Genomic DNA, 25746 nt, shown 5'->3' on the forward strand with positions numbered 1-25746 from the left:
AAACACGATTTGCAGTCTGCAAAATATTTTTTTAATGCAAATATTTTGTCTGTACTGTTGTTGTTGGTGAGTTCAGTTTGTTATATGAACATTATTCCTTAGTCTCTGTGACATATAAGGAGGATTTTATGGCCAGTTGCTTCATATTTATTACATAATGCACCTTAAATTTGCATAGTTGTTAGAATATTGTGTTTTCTTTTATGTTGAAGTCCATCCAAGCGCTCTATTCCTTTTTCCTCCACACACACACGGAGCAGAAAAACGAACGCACCTCCTGCGTAGACCACGCCCCGCGCAGCGTCAATGGGCGGGGTTAAGTAGCTCAACGGTATGAGGGATGAATTTAGGTCAGATGAGCTCCTCTCTCACACGTCCGTCACGTCCCTGCTGTCGCCGCAGCTCGGAGAAGAAGCGCGGAGAAGAAGGACGCAGACGATGGACGGAGTTTATTGGTGCAGCAGTGGAGAGCTGTGTGTAAACAGTGGATCCATGGAGAAACCCCTCAAACAAACAATAAAAACACCAGTGGTGACATAATGCTCATAAATCTTTTATTACATAACAGGCTTTACTGGGTTGACACACACAGCCAAAGCTTTCACAGAAAAGACCATTATTATTATTATTATTATTATTATTATTATTATTTTTATTATTATTATTAATATTATTACAAGCGTTTTCAGCACAAACATCAAACAAATTATTCAAATAATTACAATAATCACGACAAACAAAATCAGAATATGTGTTGTTATTTTGCGCATACATTAACTTGTGTGGCACAGGCGGGGCTACAAAACAAAACACGACCTTTACACATTATGATGCATTTTAATTTAAATAATTATAAATTAAATTAAAAAGACGGTTGTCCTCTCTGTGCACCACCAGGAGGCGGTAGGCTACAACCTGAAACAATTACTAAAAAAAAAAAGAAAAAAAAGTTGTTTGCTTGTAAACAGGCTGACTCTACACATTTATATCACCTCATCAAACAATTCATACATAAAGACAACACTTTAAATTAGAAATATGGTGGACTAATATAGTTAAAATGTTTATTATTCACTTCAAACAGATTAACATAATTCGCAGGGTAAAAAATAGGGGCGACTCATGAAAGAGTATTTGTTTCTTGGAGAAAGCCTCATCACTGGAAACAAAAAAAAAAGACATTGTTTTAACATTAATTAGAATCAGTAGATGAATTCCTAACAGTAAAGGCTGATGCATGTGTATGTGTGTGTTTACCCGTGTTTGGAGTTTTTATGAGAAGAAGCTGTAGAGATAGGAGAAACCAACGATCCCGATGATGGCACAGCACAGAGTAATCATCATCTTTTTCTGCAGAGTTTAACAAGAGAACAGTCAGTGTTAAGAGTCGTGAGTCCGACCGCAGCAAAACACATCACAATAATTCACATCAACAGACACGCCAGTTTGAGGAAACGATTGGGCGAAAGGAGAACAGAGTCAGGGAGGTCATGGTATATATGTGTGTGTGTGTGTACAGTGAAATAATTATCATAAAAAACAGGTACTTACCTCCTTTGTTAGACCCATCTTTAAAAAGGTTGCACTTTGTAATGCAGTGGTTAAAATGGCACATAAAACAGTCATATATTTACCTTGTGTCACTCAGTAGAAACAGTGTAGACAATGAAGAAACCAGTCAGAAAAAATCAATGGTATTTAAGTGAAAACGGGAAACATCGATGTCATATTTCCCCCTCTTCTCTTATTGCAGCTGGTGCTGAAGAGACAGACCTAAATAGAGTTAGGGTTGACAGTTTAAAAAGTAGACAGTACTGGTGTAAAGATCAAGCTCAGGGCCCCTCACTCTCAAACAGTGAATGCATCATTCAGGCTCTGTTGGACAGGAACAAAGACACTGGGATCTGATGGACAGCTTAGTGCTGTCTCTGCACGACAAAACCAACGATCGAATCAGAATCTGTCGATTAAAAATAAATCATCTCGACTCTTTCTCTTTGACATTATAGAAGCCCTGCCTCAGATTAGGATTAGTTATTTCGCATTATTTCGTCTTTGCGCATTCAGCCCATCCTTTCTCACACACCATAGCAGGATTTGTGACCCTCCAGTTACGAGCCCAATTCCTTTCCTCTTGGAAATTAAATAAATATAAATACATTGCCCTTTAACTGCCAATTTTAATTCAATACTGACTGAGATTGGGCAGGCAATTATCTGTTAACTCAAATATGTAACAACACATAAATAAACATAACATTCATTATATTTAGATTTGATTTATAAAGAGAAGACATATTCTCAGAGCTGTTGCTAAATGTATCTCACAGGGTTAAAGAGCATAAGCCACTGAGACACAGCAACCGCAGGTTAAAGTTTCCACTTCCTTCTCTAGGTGTGACTTTATTAGCAACACTTCCATCAACATGCACAATAAATACATTCACTATATCGGCTCTTCTGGCAAAACAATCCAAGTTACTAGCAGTATCTTTACATCACGTGGCGCTAAAACTTGAATTTTAACAGGAGACACTCGTGTCTTTATAGATAAATTTGTTTTAAAAAATCCTCAGTTCTTCATGCTTGTTTGCTCATTGCAGTCCAATGAGCAGTTTCCTTCACAAAACTCAAACCAGAGTGCTTTATAACATCGAAGAATCATGAGTGGGCGGTGGGCACACCGCTCCTCTTCATGCTGGAGAACTGAGTCACATTCAAAATTCTAAATATTCATAACACAAATATAATAGTTCTATTATTTACATAATCATCTGAGCTTAATTACAGACATAAGTCGTATTTTGAAATGTGAAAAGTGCTGAAACTCCTCCTCCGAACAAGACCCAGTTACAGTGACAATACAATAGCTAGCTTTTTTTTTGTTTTGAAATCATAAATGTGTCGAGGCTCATGAAGGAAATGAAGGTGAGGTCATGTGCTTCTATAAGGCTTCACAGGTGTCTCACTGAAATCTACTGGACAATAAAATAAGGTACATTATATATGACAAACACTTAAAGGCTGATTCTTTGGCAACAAATGCTGAACAATGAAATGTTTAGTGACACTAACCAGTGGAACTATGATCGATTCAATTCCCTTTTTCACCCCCTGCACAGACAATACGGTGTGTTCTAGCCTCATGTCCTCATTTACAGTGGAGTATTCTCAAACTGTCCACAGTGCCAGAGGGAATCCAACAAACCCACACAGACCTGGAAGGATGCTTATGGGAGGGATTGGTCAAAGTAATTCATAGATTTTCCAGTTCCTCAACTGTAACAAAAAAGTCTTCCCGATGATGGTAAAGATGGTTTATGCGTCTTTATGGGTGAAAATGTGTCCGTCTGAAGATGACCAGAATCAGAGTTTTTTTTGGTAGGTCAGCTGACGTAGGGACGGACATGGTGGTAATGAACGAGTCGATGACGGAGACGATAACAAAAAAATCCCGCTATATGTGAGAGGATGATGATGAGATGAGAGGAACCACAGCACAGACAGCACCAATGATCGTCATCTTCTAAAGAAGAGGGAAACACAAGTGAGAACAACACTTAGAGATGATGGAGTCATCAGAAGGACCTGAAAAGAGCTCAAAGAGCTCAAAGAGCTCAAAGAGCTCAAAGAGCTCAAAGAGCCCCCCCCCCCCCCCCCTTGCCCTCCCAAAGCATTTAATAGGTGCTGTTCCACCGTATACTCACATCTTGTTGAAAACTGATCTTGGACTGACTCTAAGCGGGTATAGACCGCCGCATGCTGGCAAAAACTACGTCTGTCTTTAGCCGCACGTCATCACAACATCGCTTCGGTGGTTACCGGGGGGGAAAATAAGGCGTCTTTAGGGCGTCTTGTCTAAAAGTAGGGCATCTAATGTCTTATTATTTTCAGTACAGGGTGCCCGGACGCCCTGCTGGCTAAAAGCCTGGCTCAAACGGCGTTCAACCAACTCAAAGCTAGTGCTGTTTGTTCAGCAGTAACCAGAGGCAACACACCCAAAAAACCCTCAAACACACACAAACACACCTCGAGTAAACCCTCTGGATAGAGAAGAGAAAAACACACACACACAGAGAACCAGAAAACCCTTTAGAAAAGTCTGCATCATACCATACCCACACCCACACCCACTGTGGCATTACAGCTCTTATTTGCTCGAGTGTTACTCACCATTGAGTCCGGTCTTACTCAGAGAGCCCATCAGCTTTGCTTCAGTCCCACGGACAACCCGATAATGAGAGCAAGTAATCCCAGCAACACCAGCACAACCACCACTATAATGATCATTTTCTGTTGGGGAACAACCAACACAGCATTGTCAGGACGATGATTCACAGGAAACTATAACTATGGTTTTTACTTCCTTATGACTAACAGTCTCTGTACCAGTCCTGTATAACAGAAAGTGTGAATAAAGGTCATATCAAACATCAGGAACACTGAAAACACACTGTAATCAATCTTACTGAAGTCTTATAAACCAGTTTCGTCTGCTGTTAGTTTGCTGCACAGCAATGTTGACTTTGTTATTGTGTCGAATATAACAGTTATTTTTTGAAAAATGGTGAAACAGCCTGAGGCTCCAGAGATGCACACACACACACACACACACCGTTGAGCTGAAAACCAAAGGAGCAAATTCAGCAAATATCAACAAACTGTAAAGAGGGGGGAAAAAACGTTAAAATTAAAGAGAAAGAAGTGTAAGAGAGTGTTAAACGTGTGTGTGAGTGTGTGACCACAGACTATAACAATGTATATAAAAATGGACCGTCTTCCGAGTTGAAAAGCCTAGAAAGTACATTAAACTACTTCTCACAATTTTTTTTGTAAATTATGTTCCCCTTTATTGTCTATCTAGGAAAATAGACAATAAAGGTACATTTGAATGACAGCTGGTGTCGTCTATTAGGAGCCTGGTTGCTGGTGAAGTCTATCTAATTTTCCGATTCCAAAAGCTGACAGGGCATCGGTCAAACTGTAAATCCTCAAGGCATCACAGTGTGAGACGACTTTACAATCAGAAGACTATGACCATTTTATATCATCCATGTGTGGGAGTTTGTACATGGTTGTTGAAGCAGGTTGGAGGGGGTTCTGGTTTTTGGGGTCACAGCAGACGAGAAAGTCGGGGGGGAATCATCACAGGTCACAAGGTGTAGATCAGATGGTGGGGATGTTCATTATATCGTCAGGCAGGTTTCCCAAAAGCATTTCCACCTTTCACAGGCTAACTGGACATTTAGACCAAAGACAGCCGAGGGTTAAAGAAGCTCAAAGTTTTGTATTTTTGGAGGTGTGTCATCATCAAACTTTGCTGCGACAAACATGGAGATACTATTGTAATGATCTATGACAGTGCATCATCCCTGACGCTCAAGGTAACTGTTTGGATTAGCTCACATCACCAGAGTAGTATATATTCTCTATAATGTGAGAGCAGACCATCTCTTCATTGTATTGTAACCTGTATTTAAACGTGTTTTTAATAAATGCCACTGCCACCATCGTTGAATTTTACACTACAGTTCAAAGGTTTGGGCTCACTTAGAAATGTCCTTATTTTTGAAGGAAAATCACCTTTTTTCAATGAATATAACATTAAATGAATCAGAAATCCACTCTAAACATTGTTATTGTGGTAAACGACTTTACTAGCTGCAATAGTCTGGTTTTTAATGGAATATGTACATAGGTGTATAGAGGCCCATTTCCAGCAACCATCTCTCCAGTGTTCTGATGGTACATTGTGCTTGCTAATCGCGTTAGAAGGCTATTGGATGATTAGAAAACCCTTGAAAACACTTATAATTTTGAATAAAAATCATTATTTCTAATCTTGTCAATGTCTTGACTATATTTTCTAATGGAAAACGCACACAAAAAAAGTATAGGTGACCCCAAACCTTTGAACGGTAGTGTAGGTGATAAAACTATAAGCGTTGCTTTTGGGAAACCAGACTGCTGCTCTTGACCACAGTCACTCACACGGCGAGCCTCTTGCTGAAACTTTGCCGCTTTCTTAGTGTCGGCTACAGCCCTCTCCACAAAGCCCACTGACTGGTCCATGTTGCTCTCAATCCTCTCAATCATTCCACCCTAACACGCGGCCGGCGGGCATGGTGACAAAATGTAACAAAAGAGAATGAATATTACAACATCCTGCCCCGGTATTAACATCCATCCTGAGATTATAAGAAGGTCATGTTAAGTTCAAAGTCGCTGTCAATCCTGAATGCGTGCGTCCTCGGGTCTAATCATAGAAGCTAACTTTTAGCTAACCATCATCTGATTCCCTGTACTCATATGTTGACTTATTTGCATCTCTCTCACCCTCACGCTCTCTCTCTCTGTGTGTGTCTCATAAAACCTGACGTCAGTGTGTATTTGAATAAAGGGTGGGGGAAGACAGGTCCGATCATATGTGGAAACAGGAGACGTATCCAGGACGCATTTTAACACGGGCTGCATAACACTCCTTAAGTACTTACTGTAAGTACATACAATCAGATCACAGAGAACAGATGTTGAAATCAGGTCTGAACGGGACCAAAGGAAGAGAAAAGACAAACTCAACAGACTGGTTGTGTGTGTTTCGAGAAAAGAAGTGTGTCTGCACACGCTGCGTCTGTGAAAAAGTGTTACTGAGGCTGAGAGATGATCAGAAAAAAGGTTAAAGGTCGTTACCTTTCGTGCTTTGGTCTGGTACCTTACAGCCTTTTTGGTCTGTTCCTGAGCGACTATTATGTGGTCCACCGACTTGGATACATTCTGCTCTATGTTGTCAACTATGTCGCCCTGAAAAACACAACACAATCAGTGAGATACAGAGCAACACAGGTAAAACAAACTAAAAAACATGTTAAATAGACAGAATAAATACATGTGCTTTCTATGTGGATCAAAGTATAGATTTTTCTTGATAGATCGCCATCCTTCCTCGTGCAACACGGTAATCGATATTTTAATTAACTAATAAAGGAGCTCTAGAGTAAACAGTCGGTGCCAGTTTCAGCGTCACTATTTCATGTCTCCTCGTGGTGGCGCTGCTCAAATGAATTAGGGAAACTTGGGCAGAAGTTACCCTGGCTGAAGAAGAGGGAGTTTACAGCGGGATAAAGCTATGTTAAGAGATTCTCCATCCACGTTCAATACATAGACTTTATATTATTGGTATCGTGGGCCATGTATCGCAAAGGTACGCTGTGATTCCCACCCCTAGTGTTTTCATATGTATTTGAAATTCACGTCGCCTTTTCTGTTGATTAAATTAGACAGTTAGACAGGTGAGGACATTCACACAGCTTCAATAAACATGGTAAAGTATTGGTGAGACAGCACAGCACAGTGGGCCTTACCTCAAACAGGTCTTTCCCTCAGAAAGCATGGTACAAGCAGCAAGAAATATGTAGTTATACTTATGTACGCAAACAGTCACGGATGAAGAATACGTTCAATCTAATCTGGTCTACGGTGATGCTTTATTTTGTCCGTCTTACTAAATGCTTTCATGGTGATTCCATCAATGAGGAGTGATGAGATGGAGAAGGCAGTGGCAGAAGGAAGTAAACAGATGTATATGAAAGCCATGGAGCTGGAAAACAGGACGTAGAGACAGATGCAGAAGAGAAAGACAACAGGGGAGAAAGAGTCGAGTGAAACAAAGCCATGGAAAAGAGTCCAGGGCTGATACAAAGACGGAATAAATGAATGAATTCAGTGAGAGGTCCATGATGGATGAAAAAAACCAAAACATGGGCTGATCAAAATAGCAGAAGAGTGTACCTGGCTCTCCACCAGCATGGCAATGTCTACAAACATATCGTGCAGCTCCTTGATGCTGCTTTCCAGACGGACGATGTCTTTGTGTCTGGATTCAATCTCACTCAGGGCTTGTTTGGAGATCCCAGAGTCCACGATCTGTGGAGATGAGAACCAGTTGGTATAGTTTGCATCTTCAGAGACACTGAAAATGAGTGTGGCACATTGATACAGAGAAATATGCCCGGCTTTTAATACTTGAAGTGTGAAGTCAGTGTTTTTTGTCCCCCTTTAATTGTTCCGTTATTGATTTAAAAACAGGATTTAATATCTCGTCACTCTGGCATATTCTGGGAGTGCGCCTTAAAATGACATCACAGAACATTCCCAGGTAAATCACATGATGATCATGTGGTCTGCACATCTGTTTTTAAGGTGGTTGGTTGTAACTCCTTATCAAATATGAGAATGTCAAGGTAAATAGACAGGAAACGACCCTGTGCACACAGCAGCTTTCTCACGAGGTCAAAATGCACTTTGCACCCATTTTGCCCATTATGCTGTTTTGTGCAGCATAAAGCAAAGCAACACAACACAGCACACTCTGATATGATGTTTTAGCATTAGTTCAGGTGAAACTAATCATTAACCTGTGGGCTCTATTAAAAAATGTGTGCACACAAACACTTACCCCCGCTGTGAAGACGGCAGCATTGCCACTCTCCAGCATCTCCTCCAGTTCTTCATCAGTTGTTGCTTTTCCGGCTGGAGAGGAGAGGAGAGTGTTAATGACAAAGAACACTGGAGGATCATCACCATCACTGTGGAAGTGTGTTGAGGTCACTTACTGATCTCTAGCTGTCTCTGTATACGTCCTTTACTCCTCTCCCTAAAGTCCACCTGAGCTTCATTATACTTTGTCATAACCTCCACAAACTTCCTGGACAGCACCGCATGCTAGGAGACAACAGTACGAATATAGTTGACATAATAGTCCTGTAATGACTCGTGACTCATGGTACCTTGTTTGAGTTAAATATTAGACATTGGTGAACAAACAGAACACGATGAAGTACTTATAGTCGGCATAACAATAGATTCCTACAAAGACCAGATTCCAAAAGGTGCCCTAAAACCTCAGGTGCACATCGTCTACCTGTGATTTACGTATCCGCAGGTCAGCAGACACCCTCTCCTGCTCCTCCGACTCCAGATTCCTCTCAATGGCTGAAATCGAACAATATACTGATTTAGAATGCAAATTTGAAATCACACATTACATCATGTTACATCATTATACAACAGTAAATCCATGAAACATCATTATTCTGACTGTGTTTGTGTGTGTGTGTGTACTCTACCACAAAACACTGGCTGACCAGAGGACCAGTGGGGACCAAAACTTGGTCTTAATGAGGCAGGTTAGGGTTAAGGTTGGGGATAACACTTTGTTTAGGATGTCCAAATGAATGCAGTGTGTGCGTGTGTGTGTTCTTGTACTTGCAGCATACTGAGGACCAGTAAGGGTTTTTAACCAACAAAGTGAGGTCATTTTTATGAAGTACGGACATTGTGGCCGGTCCTGACTTTGTTTTCGTTTAAATCACTTCCTTAGATTGTAAACATGCTTTACTCTGTTTTTAACAGTCCTCAATTTGGGACAAAAACCCAGTTCCACCTGCAGACATTTTATGGTACTGCACTCAATAGTTTTTTTTATAGATGTCATTCATGAAGTATTTGTAATTGTGTTGATTTATAAAGTGGAAATGCTGGTCCTCAGTATGCAGTAAGTACAAGAATGTGTGTATGTGTGTGTGTGTGCGCGTGTTTGTGTGTGCGTGCGTGGCTCACTCTTCAGTTTGTTTCTTGCGTTGTTGGCCATCTTTTTAATGTCGTTGGTAATTGCCTCCAGTTCATCCTGTGTTTCTGAAAAAAGAAGGACAAGGAATGGTAAACAAAATCACTTCAAATCCACTTAAATTGCATCACAAATTCTGCCGTCTTTCATTATGCTGACATTTTCCAGCCAAGAAGGGATCTGGTTACCAAGCAGACGACTCACAGACGAGTTCAATATGGGACACAAAAAATGCAACACTAAGCATTAAGGTTAGGCAAGTAAAGCATTCTTAAAAAGGTGCAATGTTACACATTCAGCCTTGCAAATTTAATAAATTAACTGTGTCAATATGTAGTAGAGGACTGATGTCTTGAGCAAAGAGTGACGTCACTCTCCATCACTGGGTCGTCATGGCGCCTTTGTTTTGGTAGCTTGTTTGCCTATTGTATTTGCTGTATTTAAGTAGCATCACAACTGCCTTTATCCAAATATGATGCGTTCAAATTGGTTTGATTATCATGTTCACACAACATTGCCTTGTTATATTTACGACCTGTTCATTTCAGTTTTCTAAAGGTTCCATGTTTGGGATGTCCTGTAAACGTCTTTCTATGTCAAGTTTTCCATACCGCACCACTTTATGGTACCCTTATGCTGGGATACCTAGTGTAGTGGTCCAAAACGTAAAGGGTGGACATAGTGTATATTGTTTGGTTGATCATCATCCAAAGCAACTAAAGGAAAGGAATGGGTTAAAAACACAAAATGCAGAGATGGCGGCTATTCACCAAGTAACAAGCTGTGCAGTGGTGGCAAGAGAGAAAGAAATGCCGGTCAAATATCTTACTCTGATCCGATGTAGGAGCAGACAGAATGACCGAGTAGAGCTTTTTGACTTCCGCCACATTGACGTCAATTTTGTCAATACTATTCCGAATGTCTTCAATCTGAAACACACAAATAAACAAATGGAATTAGAAAACATTTTTGAAAAGAAAACACACTAAAGGCACTGATGGAAACACTCACCTGAGAGAAGAAGTCATCCATGAAGGCTGCATTGTCCATGGCAATCTCCACCTCGTCGTCATCTTGATCGCACGTCTGAAATAGACGGTAAAGACTGGATCAGACTGGTACCAGAGGATCTTTATGTAAATTACCACTTTGTTGCAACTCTGTCTACGACAAATATGAGGGACGAGCATTTCAGGCACAAATGCTAGTTGACAGTCACAAGGTATTGTTCCAAGATACTTTACAGACATCAACCGATTTACTTTTTATAATCAAATAAATAATCCAATATTCATGCCCATCCCTAATAAACATGCAGAATAAATAAAATGTGTCAACACAAACTGACACAACCTGTTAAACGAACTCACCTTAGGCAAAAACATGCTTCCAATCCGTCAAAACCCTGCCCGTATACGACAAACAACAGGTGTGTCTGATGATCTTTTTATGCTCCGAGAACAATGTTTTTCAACTTAGATTTTAAGATCTGTGTAAAAATATACATGTTTTTATAGTAGTATGGTATCCATGGTGTTACTTCAACACCTCTCCTAGAATGTTTTCATCACAGTGACACTGTGTCAGCAGTAGAAGCCTCTGGTTTACAGCCAAGAAATAGTCAGGGACCAACAACCACAAGCATAATTCTTTCACTATAGTGTTTACATGGAGTCAACAAACAAGAGCTAGATCTAGCTTCAGACGTGACAACTCTTCCCTGTTCTCTTATTTGTGTCTAGGGATGTCCAATACCGGCATCACGACCTATTGAATCTGTTAACAACACGCTTGTGCTAGCCTTTCAAGCAATTTAAAAGGCATAATTTCCCACCTGCGTTACAACTATTCTTCTCCCATAACGAAGAAATTGCTGATTTTTATTTACATTTTGAACATAGCCTATTTGTCTCTCTACAGCAGGTGTCAAAGACCTTTGTCCAAATAAAATGTAGAAAATATTGACACGGTTTGAGAATAACAAGTACCTGATATAAAAGCTTTTCATAGAGGTTTATTTTCAGGGAGGGTGGAAAGCTTACACCAAACATCGCTGAAGTCTGCCCGCTCTAATGAAATTGCTTCCTGGTTTAGAGCTCATCAACCAAAACATGACCATATTCAGAACCACATCAAATACGTTTATCTGTGGAAGTCATACAAATGTGACATGGTGCAGTGCAAAAAGAGTTGAGTTAACTTCTATTAGTTAGAGTAGAGGTAAGGGAATAAAGAGGAACTCTTGCTGCTCCCTCCCATTTAGTGTCTGAAACATTTGAAGTCACTTTATTCGCTGCAAGATATATAAATATATATGACTTTACAAAGGAAAATCAGGTGTCACTTCCTGGATTCAGCTGGATTACAGGTCTCAATAATCATGAATACAACATTTTAATTTTGTTTTTGATGCTGCATTTCACAAAAACTAGAGCTTTAATAACTTTTCAACTAATAGTATGGTCATTTCCCTTCTTTGTTTTCAGTATTTTTTCTTTAGTCTATAAAATGTGATATTGTCTTTAATTTGCTTATGTTATCTAATAGTCCTCACAATATTGAATTTACTATAACATATATGGATAAAAACAGAGAATTGTCACATTTGATGACCAGGAACTAGGTCAGTTTCATTTCCTTAAACTAGAAAAGCACTCGGAGAGCACAGACCTCTGCCAAGGCAGCTCAATCCTTGGAAATCCAAACTTTCCAAATGTTGGAACTCTACTCTTAGCATTGATATTTTGGCAACATATAAACTAATCATTTAGGGGGGAAATGCTGTGTACAAGCTGGAGGCACAGTGCCTACAAAATAAACCCTGCCGGCACTCCTGGGTCAGACAGTGTGTGTTGTAACCAGTGATAGCGTCTACGGATCACGCCCAAAATTTAATCACTTGTTCCTGGTCCCATTGCGGACATCTGAAAATTTGACCCAAATCTGTCAGTGACTTTTCGAGTTATGTTGACAGAGACAGACAAACTCAGGCGAAAATATAACCTCTTTGGTGGCGGTAATAAAAAAAATTATGTAAAAAGACTCATCAAGATAATAATTTACTCTAAGTCGACCAATCCGTTAGCCAAATAATTGTTTGCTGCTCTGCATTGATTACATAGCTTTCAAACATATCTGCCAAACATTTAACAGTTCCAGCTTCTCCAATATAAAGATGTGCTGCCTCTTGTTGTCATACTTACAATACATAAAGACACAAAAACTAGAGGGTTAACAACACATCACCTCAACCTTTATGAAGCCATTTTAATGAGAGAACAGCTGACAATATCTTTCAGATGGACATTTCTGTGCAGAAAACCTTTACTACAGCTGTTGGAAACCCTTGAGTTTTAGCGCTCTTACAAAATTTCACTTGCAAATGCCGCCTAGCCTGCTGTAACTAACAACACGACTTCCCTGGACATGCTCAGTGACCACTCCTGTGAGTTATTCATCACACACAAAGCTCTCTGTCTGAAACATTACGCTCTCTCACGCAGCGTTCCTGCAGCATCGAGATAAGAACACGCACTCGTTTCCTTCCCATGTCTGTCATTCTGCAAAAATGAAGGGAAAAGGGGGCTGCTGCTGCTGCTGCTGCTGCTGCTGCTGCTGCTGCTGCTGCTGCTGCTGCTGCTGCTGCTGCTGCTGCTGCTGCAGCGTCAAACGTTCTACCCACAACAGTGAAATCTGTTTGACACTGACATTAGCCGTCAGAGGCAGTTGGTTTTATGACTCAACGAAGAGGTTTTCGTTAGAAAAACCAAAAGCAGATACAGGGAGTTGACCTGGTTCTAAACATTTTCCCATTATACATTAACTTCACACGGTTTCTAACTCTGTGTTGGGGCTGGTTTGTATGTATGCACAGTAAGGCATCTTCATCATATATGACATTTTACAGTATTTTCTGTAATATGAGCTGGTGCAGAGGAGAAAGTGAGACAAATCCTGTCCTCATCGTCCTTTGGGTAAACTGTGCTGCGACAGCAAATTTGATTTCCCTCTTTTTCTTATTACAAAGATCAACACAAACGATTCATTCTCATTGCTCAGTTACATCAACATTGCGTAATCATAAATAAACACAGAATAACATTCAAACAAAGTGGCGTAAAAAGTAAATCCCAAGCACAACTGCCTATTCCAATGATAAAGCTTATTCTGTATACAAAGTGTCACATGCCATGTTATATAATTCACTCAACAAGGCAATGAACAAACAGAGGTTTGACTCTGCAGCAGATAAGAGTGACCCTCTGCCTCACACACACACACACAGACTGACACACACTTTCATGGGAGCTGAACATTTCAGGAAAGTCAGATTAAATGGGACACAAAGTTAAAGAGTGACCAAACCCATGGATGAGAGTATATAACTCTACACGAGCAAACACACACAGACCGCTCCGACACCTCAAATGTGCACACGCACACTTCGAGTTAATTAAAAAGGCCTATGACTCATTATCTTGCACAAAAGTCTACACGCATGATGACCAACCCTGTCGCTCGCTTATCTCTCCCATGATTCTGTCATCTTAAAAGAAACCAGAGCAGATAAACAGGCAGACTTTGTCTCCGACGATCGTAAAGGATGAAACAGTATCCAGTGCAGTTTAACACTTTCAACTGAGGTTTAACAAAGACTTTACTGAGCCGAGAAACTGTTGGAAACAAGCACATTCAAGTGTAGCGATGAAACAATTAATCGATTACTAAATTAATCGCCAACTATTTTGATAATCGATTAATCGGTTTGAAGCTTTTTTTCATTATATTATTATTACGTGATTTCTGATTGTTTTACCTTCTCAAAGGTGCCATATGTAAGAATGTGGCCAAAAACGGTTACTACATTCAAATTCAAAATACCGAGGTCTTTTAGATTTCATTTTGTGACATAACTGGCAACCCGTGGTTGCTCGGCAACTGAGACTCTACTGAGTCTCAGTTGCAGAGACTGAGCAATAATTGGTAGACGGCGGTAGGTGGCGCCACATGCCAAACATGATTTCAAAACATAAACACGATTTGCAGTCTGCAAAATAATTTTTTTAATGCAAATATTTTGTCTGTACTGTTGTTGTTGGTGAGTTCAGTTTGTTATATGAACATTATTCCTGAGTCTCTGTGACATATTAGGAGGATTTTATGGCCAGTTGCTTTAAATTAATTACATAATGCACCTTTAAATGTGAATATTCTCATTGTTTCTTTGCTCAACATGACAAAGAAATCATTAAAACTGAATCATTTTGGTTTGTGGACTAAAAAAGACATTTGAAAACATCGTCATTTCCAGGTTTGACAAACACCGATCAACGTTTTTTCACATTCGTCATTTTTTTCAGACCAAATGTCTAATCAATTAATCGAGAAAATCATTAGTTGCAGCTCTATTTAAGTGTACACCAGATGAGGTGCAGAAGGGTTAGGAAAAGGGAAAGGAACCCATTTCTCATTTGCTGCATTTCTTTGTATTATGCTATACTTACACAGAACTGAAAACTTAAAGGTGGAAATAATTTGTGGGCAGCCCATGGCGAGGAGAAAATGAATTGGGCTAGTAACCGGAAGGCCAATGGTTTAATCCTGTGACAGGCCAAAAGCTGGGGGACCCTGAGAAAGGCACCCAATCCCCCATTGCTCCCTTTATCCAGATAAGTACTTGTGTGTGTAATAAGGATGGGTTAAACGTAGGGGTCAAATTCAAGTTCATTATTGGCGTGTGTGCAAAAATGTCTCATTCTAATTCTAATGTTTAGGTGCAGCCCTGTCAAATAGTGCGTCCCACTCCAGACAGTAATCCGTCAGCTGTCACAGCAGCAGGACAGAGACCTGAGGTCACATTGACAGCAACATGGTGACAGAAGCCAACACAGTCCAGCAGGACTGGTGTTAATGTGACGCTGAAATCTGACAAGGGATTTAAAAACTCCATGTGCCAAATAGTAAGCCTAAAACGTTCCCTCATACAGAGCGCTGACATCTGAGGCATGTGGTGGAGAAAAGTCACACAACTCTGTCGTGCTGAGGGGAAGCACTGTATTTACCAAAACAGGGAGGATATGGCTTTGGTAGAAAATGTGAAATATGAAATATGAAATGTAAAGGGGAACAGGAACAGAAAGGCTAAATAAGAGGAAACTGCTATAGTGCTGCCATTGATCAGTGTGACTCCATTTGAAAAGTATACTCACTGCTTATTTCAGTCAAGGAAATAACAAAACAGACTAAATGAGACACACTTTTCTGGCCCAAAGGAATTCAGTTTCCACAAATATAATATAATGCCTAAATTACAGGCCATAGCTTTAAATATCGGAGAGGACGATAAATGAAGTGGGTGAAGGTAGATTTAGTAAATGATCAATACACTGAGTAGAGTTGAGCATAAACTGGGATGGCAGCACTCATGACAGAAGAACAGTTAAACTGATTTACAAGGATAACTATATAGATATTCCTCACTTCCAAATAAACAGCTGACCCACTTCGATTTCCGTCTGCACTTGTGTTCCATGTCTGCAGCAGAGAAGCCAACAGTGTGTGAGATACAGGCATCTGAAGGGGCAAATATTTGGCAACCAGTGTCATGCAACTATAGCAACACATCCCAATGTGTGCTACAATATTAACACCTCACCCCAAACCTGTGGCAACTGCATTGACTGAAAATGAACTCAGTTTTGAATCAAGAAAAAGTTTAAGAAAATGGATGTGCATTGTAACTGATTGCTAAAATAAATAATCACAATAATCTGACTGTGAAATAAGAATGGAGAATTGAGCCAAAGTTGAATTCACCACAAAAGTAGCTACACAGCCCATTTTTCAACTTCAACAGAAGGGATTGAACAACTTAAAGTGTGGGTCATGCTAAAATACCATTATCAGGTTAATCATGAATGGGGAAAATTGTTAAAATTCCATATGAGTGACTTGAGTATCCTGCTGTGCTCACCAGGCAAGTAGTTTATTTTGAAGTGCCACAAGAGGGAGCTTGCATCTTTCCAGGACCTCATGATTTATAGGTATCTTAATGAAGAGTCTTGTGAATCACTATTTTTTTTTTGTCAGGATTATTGTGAAAGGAAATGTTCACACTGCCCAGAATTAAACTGACTGTGTGAGTGTGTGTGTGATGGTTTCAAAACAGGGAAGAAAAACTTCACACATCCACTCCTCTATACACATGTGCACAAATGATGATGAAGTTCTAGTGCTGAAATGTTGAAGCAATAACAATATTCTTGAATGTTTAGACGTGCATGATGGTTTAAAATTTCAAGGTTGATTGGAAGTATGGCTGCATATAAGTAACATTATCCGTATTATTCTTATTACTATTATTATACGTTTTCCTTCTGATTGATCACCTAGTCCATCAAGTCATGTTTAAAATACTCATGTGTGACCAGGACCTAAGGAAGCAACACATGTTCAAATATTTAGATCGTGAAATTGGAGAATTCTATTTTTTTCACTGAGACAGATAAATAAAAGCCTAACCTCCAGTTACTACTATGATTGGACAGTGTCAATGAACACAATAACACAGATTGTCATTATTGGATGCACTTTTAAAGCTGAGGAAATGTTTAATAGCACATTAGAAAACAATGATGGCCTCGGTTGATACTGCAGCTTAAACATTACTATTCAAAGATGCACTTCAATTTAATTTAATTTAATTTAATTTAATTTAATTTAATTTAATTTAATTTAATAATGAATTTACAATAACAATGACATAAGATTCCTGAAATTCAACAATCAACATGGCTGCCTGAAGGGGGACAAAAAAAATTGTATTGTTTTTTTCATAATTTTTTGGAAACTCGAGATCTCGACTTTGAAACTCGAGATTTCAAGTTTTGTTTTTTTTTCTTTTTTCTCATGTCACTTCGGGGGCTCCGTAGTTTAAAAAACAGTAAATACTATTCCTTATTGATTAAATATCTGACATTTATCGCTATAAGTTTAGCTCCTGTGTGAAAATTGAAGGCACAAGTTAATGGCGGTTGTAAACATCTTTGTGGACATAAAATAACAATACTACACATGATATTTGACGATTATATATATTTTTTAGAAATCCAACCTTCAGGCTACTGCATGCATCACGAGTTATGACATCACAGTGATATTAGATACGATATTAGATGATACGGAATGTGTTTTTATCATGAAAAGCCTGTTATCACTGGAAATAGAAAAGGAAATTATAGTAATCCTAACTTTTCTTCTCCAAAGCGGACAGGGAAGCAACACTGACGGGGGGGAAGGGACATTTCCTGGACATCACTTACCGCTCGGAGTTGCTCCAATCGGTCCTTCATCTTTCACTCGGTTAATTTATCACCTTTTACACCAAAGCGACAGAAGGGATATGCTGTGTAAGTGGTTCGAAACCTAGTCCCGGTCTCTGGATTCCTCAGCCAGCTGGCAGGCTAGCTGCTACGACATCAACCCACCGTCAGTAAAAAGAAAATCAAACTCCACAAAACTTGACAAAGGTGTCTGGGAAGACGAAGTTTTCTGACAAGAGGAGCTCTTCCGTGCTGTTTCCATACAATATGGCTGCTGGCTTTAAAACCCCAATGTTTTTTTTCCTCTCTCTATGCTAAATCTCCTTGGCCAGGGGATTAAAACGACAGTTGTGTGGAGTCGTATAATCTCTCTCTCTCTGCACTGACTGTGGACAGACACCAGTAATCATTCTGAAACGCACTTTTCTGTCTCGCACATGCGCACACGGTGACCTGTCCGCGAGGGATGAAGCCACGCCCTGATCCACCTGCAGCAGTGGTGCGTTCAGGTGTTGTGCGGATAATAACTCTCTCTATGACTACTTCACTGCCTGACACGACGGTCTGTCATCCAGCGATTAAACTTCCCCTCACACAGTCACAGTCAGGGCCATCCCAAGCCTCCATGGGGCCCGAAGCAAAATTAGATTTTGGGGTTCTCTGTTACTGCCAATAATAATGACTATAGATCATTCACACACCTACTATACTAAAGGTATTCTACTTATTCTACTCTCGCTTGAATAGCGTGCATAAGTTAGCAGGAGGATTGATATTCCCTGGATATTCGTTTTCGAAAGACATTTTCTCAATCAACAAATAGACATTTTCCCATTCTGATTGCTGTAGTAGTTGCCAATGGTCGGCAGCTACTTACAAATATATTTTTGTTGATTTTTGGTTAATATTTTGAATATTTAATTTCATACTGTTTCACAATAATGGCGACATTACTTCACAAAACTTCACCTGTAGTAAGTAGCTGTCCACCATTGGCAACTACTACAGCAATCAGAATTAGAAAATATCTTTCGAAAACGAATATCAAACCTCCTACTAGCTTATGCACGCTGTCACGAATACAAATACACTTGTAAGACGAAATGTGAGAACTTTTTGTTGCATGGACGCAGACACCAGATTTGCAGATTTACAGAAAAATCTTTCAATTCCTATTTGGCAAAATTAGCAACTCCCCCTACTGGCGACACAGAGAATCAATACATAACACAAAACGGTTTATAAATAAAATATTAAGATATTAAGGTCTGAAAATCTAAAAACGTGCACAATATTTTGGGGGGGATTCAAAATACACTCCTGTAATACAAATATTTGACTTTTATATGTAAAAAACACAGCATTAAATAAAATAAACAAATACTTCAATAATAATGTAAATCAACAGAGGCACCCGGAATGTAATACAAATGGTTTATAAATAAAATATAAAGTTAAATAATCACATCTGACAACTATGTAAAAACTGTGAAAATGCTTTGGTAAAAATGGGGGGAAAATTTCTACATAGACTACAGCATTCCAAACTTTTATTTTTAATTTTTTTGAGTTATTTGCTCTTGGGGGTCCTCTCGTGGTGACCGGGCCGAAGCAGCGGCTTAGTTTCGCTTATGCCTTGGGCCGGCCCTGGTCACAGTAGTTGATGATGATTCTGAAACAAGATATATATATTTTTATTGATTTTCTTTCCCCACAAGTCAATAATTGATCAATATAATCTGGATAATATAACAAATAACAAAAACATACCCGATCACAAAAGGAAAACACATAATTTAATGTAAATGCATAATATAGGTAAAGTTTCTTGTACCCAGCATCATAGCCCTCACTGGTCACTGTCCTGTAAAACACAAACAGTGAATAAAGTGTGAGGAGTGGCTTCCATTGTAATCCTCTCTGCTGAAGACCATCTGCTTCAAGGTGTGGTGTGTGCTGTGTGCTCAGTGGTGGTGGTTGACTGCATATCATGTTTGTACCAGTGTGTATTTTAGTAATCATTGCCTTTCTATCATCTTGAACCAGTCTTGCAAATCTCATCTGACCTCTGGCATCGACAAGGTATTTTCTCACAGATGTTTGTGTGTGAAAATCTCAGCAGAGAAGCAATTTCTGAAATACTCAGACCAGCCAGTCTCTCATTAACAAACAGGACACTTCCACAGGGAGTTAAAGGTGCATTATGTAATAAATCTAAAGCAACTGGCCATAAAACCCTCTAATATGTCACAGAGACTCAGGAATAATGTTCATATAACAAACTGAACTCACCAACAACAACAGTACAGCCAAAAATATTTGCAATAAAAAAAATATTTTGCAGACTGCAAATCATGTTTATGTTTTGAAATCATGTTTTGGCATGTAGCGCCACCTACCGCCGTGTACCAATCATTGCAGTCAGTAGAGTCTCACGTGCCATGCAACCACGGGTTGCCAGTTACGTCAGAAAATTAAACCTAAAAGACCTCTGTATTTTGAATTTGAATGTAGTAAACGTTTTTGACCACATTCTTACATATGGCACTTTTAAATCATCTTTCTAGTGCTCGGGTTGTCCTTCAGGAGATCATCTTGACCACATCTACATTTCTAAACGCATATGCAGCAATTGCTGCCATGTTGATGGGGTTAGGTTAGGTTAGGTTATACCCTTACCCTAGGCTGATTACATCTGTATTTTAACAACAGTTGTACCTAATTTACCTAGTACAATGGCAGAACTTTAGGTTCTATAGATTTCTAACAGGGTTCACAGAGAAGACCAGATGGTACATTATCCGTAGACCTCTGCAATGAATAATGCTGGGCTGGAAAAGGCAGGCATCATCATAAATGTGTGGTTGGTTTAATTGTGATTTCATAGAAGGGTTACTTCAAACAACATTTGGCAACATAAATGTTAATAAGCTCTACGTCCTCTACTTTGTCAATATGATAAAGACACTTTTCATTGGAGCAAGTGTCTGACTAGTGGTCGCGTCAATGAGAGATATACGGCAACATGGCTTTGTAGTTACCACCTTGCATCAGTTTGGGAGGAGAGCACCCTGTGTTTGACTTAAAACCTTCCTTTCAGATAAAGCCTATAGTTAGGACTGACTCAGGGAAACCTGAATTATCCCTTAACCTACTAGGGAAACGCCTGTGGTGCACTCACACACCGGGCATGAATATGACATTATTAAATAACACTAACTTGTTCTTTCTCTCATCTAGTTGGTGCATTTCCTCCCTGTCCTCATTCTGCAGGCACATGTGATTCCTGCGCTGCAGGATCCAGATCCAGTTGCAAGGCTATTAGTAGTAATAGTGGTATTGTGATAATTAATATGCTATGTAAATATAAAAGTCTGCAACAACTCATGCTGCCGCTTATATAAATAACATTCTAATCCCGAGCGTAAAAAGCTCCTTGAACATGACTGACACCTGGTGGCCAACATTGTGTACAGGTGTTCTAATCCATGCTTTGAAATACAGTTGCTCTGGAGATTTTTCCATCTGCTGTGTCATATTAAATAACTACTGACACTCTTCTGGTAGCCTTGTTGTGCGTTGTGTATCCTTTCTTCACCATCCGTTTCAAGGAGACAGCAGACCGCAGGGTCAACAATAATTCATAATATTTGGCATCAGTTACTTTGTGGTTGGCAAAATGGAAGGGGAGGACATGTTTCTACTAGTCAATACAATTTGTGTACCTGCAACATTGTTATGCAGTCTTCACACTCCACAGTTCTGAGGGACAGGGGGGTTAATATTTTATTGAGCTATGTGCCTAATTTAATGCAATAACTCCGCATCAGAATGGAGATCGTTTTTGTAGTGACGCCATATTTTAACATAATTAATGATATTGCATTTGTAGGCTCACTATTATACTTTCAAAGTTTTCATATCTTTAAAAACGGCCATTTGATGCGCAATTGACAATTTTTTCCTTCAAAACACTGCTGTCCATAATAAAAACAAACCCACATCTTATATTGAGAATGTTTTTATTCAAAGTTTACTCCCCTTAGTGTTTCCAGTACACCATACAACAGCATTATGTGAGCTGGTTAAGTGCAGTGGAAGGTGCTCGATGATGAAGAGTAGCATGTCGCTATACTAACGACAACACTAGGGTGGGATGTGTCTTATACTGTGAAATTAGAACTACAACTTCTCCACCAAGTTATCTCTTAAGTTTTAAAACGAACAGAAAACTTCAAAAATAAAAAAATCTGAAAGGGGATAGAACGGTAAAGGGGCAACAACTTCCTGTCCACAATCGGGAGGGGGAGAGAAAATCCAGGGAACATGTTAGAGGTCATCTTCATCTTCTGGGAGCGCCGTTTCTGATGCAACCTGAAACAAGCCAAGACAAAAAAAACACTGTTTTACTTGCTGATTTTTTTTATTTAACAGCCTCATGCAAAAGAGCCAAAATTTTAATTAACAAAAGGTAACTAAACCAACATTTAACCCGTATGGTCAAACTCACTTGAAGCTCCTCCTCGTATTTAGCAGCAAGCGATGGGTCCATTAGGACTTCTGGGGGAGCGAGGGCTGGCATTGCAACAAATTCCAGGTTGGCATCACCGATCATCTTTCTTGCTAACCACAAGAAAGGCTTCTCAAAGTTGTAGTTACTCTTAGCAGAAATGTCGTAGTACTATGGGAAGAGCAGAAAGTGTCAGACATGATGGCTCAGACCAACAAAGACTTTAAACCTTTAGATCATTTCGAGTCCCGTTACCTGCAGGTTCTTCTTGCGGTGAAACACAATGCTCTTGGCTTTGACTTTCCTGTCTTTTATGTCCACCTTGTTGCCACAAAGGACGATGGGAACATTCTCACAGACACGGACCAAGTCACGGTGCCAGTTAGGCACGTTCTTATAGGTTACTCTAGAGGTGACGTCAAACATGATGATAGCACACTGAGCTGGGGAAGCAAAGTTAACATTTCATAAATTAGTCTCTGACATATGATATTTCACAATTTAAGTCCAATGCTTGATAAAATACCTTGAATGTAGTATCCATCTCTCAAGCCTCCAAACTTCTCCTGACCAGCTGTATCCCACACATTATACTTGATGGGTCCTCTATTCGTGTGGAAGATCAGCGGGTGCACCTCTACTCCCAGGGTAGCTAGAATTACATAAGAAAAACAGTGTCAGTGGAATGACTCCATAAGTAAACATAGTTGAGAAAGGTGACAAGTGATCCATTAGTATAAAGAAGGTTTCAATCTAAACTGTTTTCAGGTTACATTGCTACTGCAAAGCCACTCCTAAACTGTTTTAATGGCACTCACCAACAGCTGAAATTAGACTACAGGGCCTCATTTATAATGCCTTTCTGGCATCAATTTCCAATTGTCCACAGAATGATAGTGTGTCACAATGATGAACAAAAACTCTGGTTTTGGGGGGTTGAACACTTTTTGTCCATCTCTTCCAGTTGTATTATGCATGTTGTGAACATACAATTTACATAATAGGTAGGAAAAAAATGACGCCAACATTAACTTCCACTTTTGATTATCCCACACTCTCAGCAATTTACACCTGGGTTTACCCAAGGGCCAGTGTATCCATGTTCCCCTCAAAGGTGTGAGTGAGTACATGGTTGTTTGTCTCTAAGTGGCCCTGTGATGAACTGGCAACCTGGACGGGGTGTGATCTGCATTTAGCTGCCTGTCACCAGCACCTGCGACCCTCATGAGGAGGATAAAGAGGCAGAAAAATGGATGGATCTCTATTATAAATAATTCTTGTTTTCTAATGGCATATGCTATTTAGTGGTGACTTTTGGTGGTGTTGTGCAGTACTGTCCAATCACATTTTGAATATTTGACATAACATTGGATGGAACAACAAGTTAAATGTCATTGCATATCGAACTACAACATCAATATCAGTCAGGAAAACTGGATATTTCATTCGGGTCACTGCACCCTTATCTGAACACAGGGCTCAAAACGTGTCCACTGTTTAACGACAATTATATCACACTAAATTAGAAATACGACACATCTAACTTGTTATCAAGTACTTACCAACATATTTCTTCTCAAACTCTCCTGTGACGTGTCTCTTCACAAATGTCGTTTTTCCGGTGCCTCCATCACCTACCAACACCAACTATGGAAGACAGATGGGTCAATACCAGTTAAATACAATCACAAATGTCCAACACCAGACGGGAAAAGGCGAATGCTTACCTTAAATGAGGCGACACATTCATTCTTATCCATATTGGCGGCCGTGGTTGCGGTTTTCCTGGGGGAACAAGACAAGGCGGGACGGTTAGCACGTTTTTCATCCTTCCGTCTACCGAGTTAGACAGCAACTATGAACACTGAGCTAGCAGTGTTAGCCTGGTCCAGTAACGAAAGCTGTTAAAACGAAACGTGGGACAACTGTCACACGTTGAGCCCAGTTATTAATATACCAGTCGAAGAAGTTTGTGTTACAATCAGTAGTTATTCACTAAATATATAAAATATATCCTGACGATGTCCATCTCCCATACATGCTAACGGTACAGCAAGCTAACATACATGTGCACTTCTCGTTATTATTACGACTGTTATAAAATAGGTTTAATTCATACCCACGTGCTAAGACATGGTGAATTTAGATCAAACGGACATTTCTGTACTAATTCGTTGTACTAATGCAGCGCTTTCAAAAATAGCCATTAGCTAACAGCCCAACCGCTTGAGTGCGCCACATCGAAATGCGAGCGCAATTTTTCGCCTGCGACTAGAACAATCGAGCTATGAGGCCAGACTTTACGATCCACACCGAGACTGGGGGTAGACAGAGAAATACAATGGTAACTGACTGCATACAGTTTGGTTTAGTCAATAAAAGTACGTATATACACTAAGTGAATTTAAGATGATTTTAAGAACAAAGCGGTGATGTGAGGAAAAAGGCTGTGCTCGCTAACGTGTTAGCCAACGCGGCATGGAAGCCATTCTCTTTGCAGCTAACAGTTAGCTGCAGTTTAGCACAAGGGGCAAAAAAAAATCAATAGCCCTGTTTGGTTAACTGTTTCCCACAAAGATGGCCTTAAAACGCAACGCGGATATTCACAACTACCATCAGATTTCGGGACAACAAAGCACTGATGAGCGCCATGATAATCATAAACGAAAACAGTAGCATTGCCCGCAATAAGAAAACACACAGACTCACCGGTGGTACTGCGAGGAGAGGAAACAGAAAATGGCTGCGTTCGCGGGAGATTCAGCGTGGACTATATATATGAGTCAGTTTCCGCCCTTGTCACGTGATCCAGTAAAAAAAAAAAAGCCCATTCAGTTTTAGTGCATGCAGAGGTTAGCTATAGCTATGCTAATGTAGCCTATGTACGTACGCATATACGTATGAGTTGACACTTTCACAGGGTTCAGAGCTCAAAAACTAAGGGTTTAATCATAGACTGAATCACTCAATTCACAAATATGCAACGTTGGGACTCACAACCTCGCACTTGTAAATACGTACACCTTTATATCAGTAAATGTTATATCGGTAATGTTATCATCATCAAGTTCTTTGTTGATTTTATTCAGGCAACTGACCACGGTCTGGCACCAGGAAGAAGCCACTTTCAAAATTGTGACGTTGCAACTTTTTCACGACATACAATTAATTTATTTACCCGTGGAATAACTAAATAATAACATTCCACGTATGTATCAGGGTTAAATACACAATAGAGCAGGGGATCCCAGTCGGGGTCAAAATCCTCCTCCCTTGTGCAATACGATAAT

At 39.7% G+C, this 25746-nt stretch overlaps 2 protein-coding genes across 2 annotated transcripts; both read right to left on the reverse strand.

Moving 5' to 3' along the window:
• Positions 1 to 1272: 1272 nt before the first annotated feature.
• Positions 1273 to 10672, reverse strand: stx3b (syntaxin 3b; the record flags this gene model as incomplete). The annotated part of the gene is made up of 10 exons (XM_083891792.1): positions 10637 to 10672; positions 10455 to 10554; positions 9619 to 9693; positions 8921 to 8991; positions 8613 to 8721; positions 8456 to 8529; positions 7789 to 7923; positions 6691 to 6801; positions 5992 to 6102; positions 1273 to 1350 (listed from the first exon to the last, which is right to left on the reverse strand). The coding sequence occupies exons 1-10, from the start codon at positions 10655 to 10657 to the stop codon at positions 1273 to 1275; spliced, it is 885 nt and encodes a 294-aa protein (XP_083747918.1). The 5' UTR covers positions 10658 to 10672.
• Positions 10673 to 21951: 11279 nt separating this feature from the next.
• Positions 21952 to 25238, reverse strand: ran (RAN, member RAS oncogene family). Its single transcript, XM_083891331.1, has 7 exons — positions 25166 to 25238; positions 24184 to 24241; positions 24019 to 24103; positions 22983 to 23108; positions 22712 to 22899; positions 22457 to 22627; positions 21952 to 22320 (listed from the first exon to the last, which is right to left on the reverse strand). The coding sequence occupies exons 2-7, from the start codon at positions 24214 to 24216 to the stop codon at positions 22276 to 22278; spliced, it is 648 nt and encodes a 215-aa protein (XP_083747457.1). The 5' UTR covers positions 24217 to 24241; positions 25166 to 25238; the 3' UTR covers positions 21952 to 22275.
• Positions 25239 to 25746: the final 508 nt, after the last annotated feature.

Source organism: Microchirus variegatus (assembly GCF_963457635.1).
Source record: "Microchirus variegatus genome assembly, chromosome: 6".
Taxonomy (NCBI): domain Eukaryota; kingdom Metazoa; phylum Chordata; class Actinopteri; order Pleuronectiformes; family Soleidae; genus Microchirus; species Microchirus variegatus.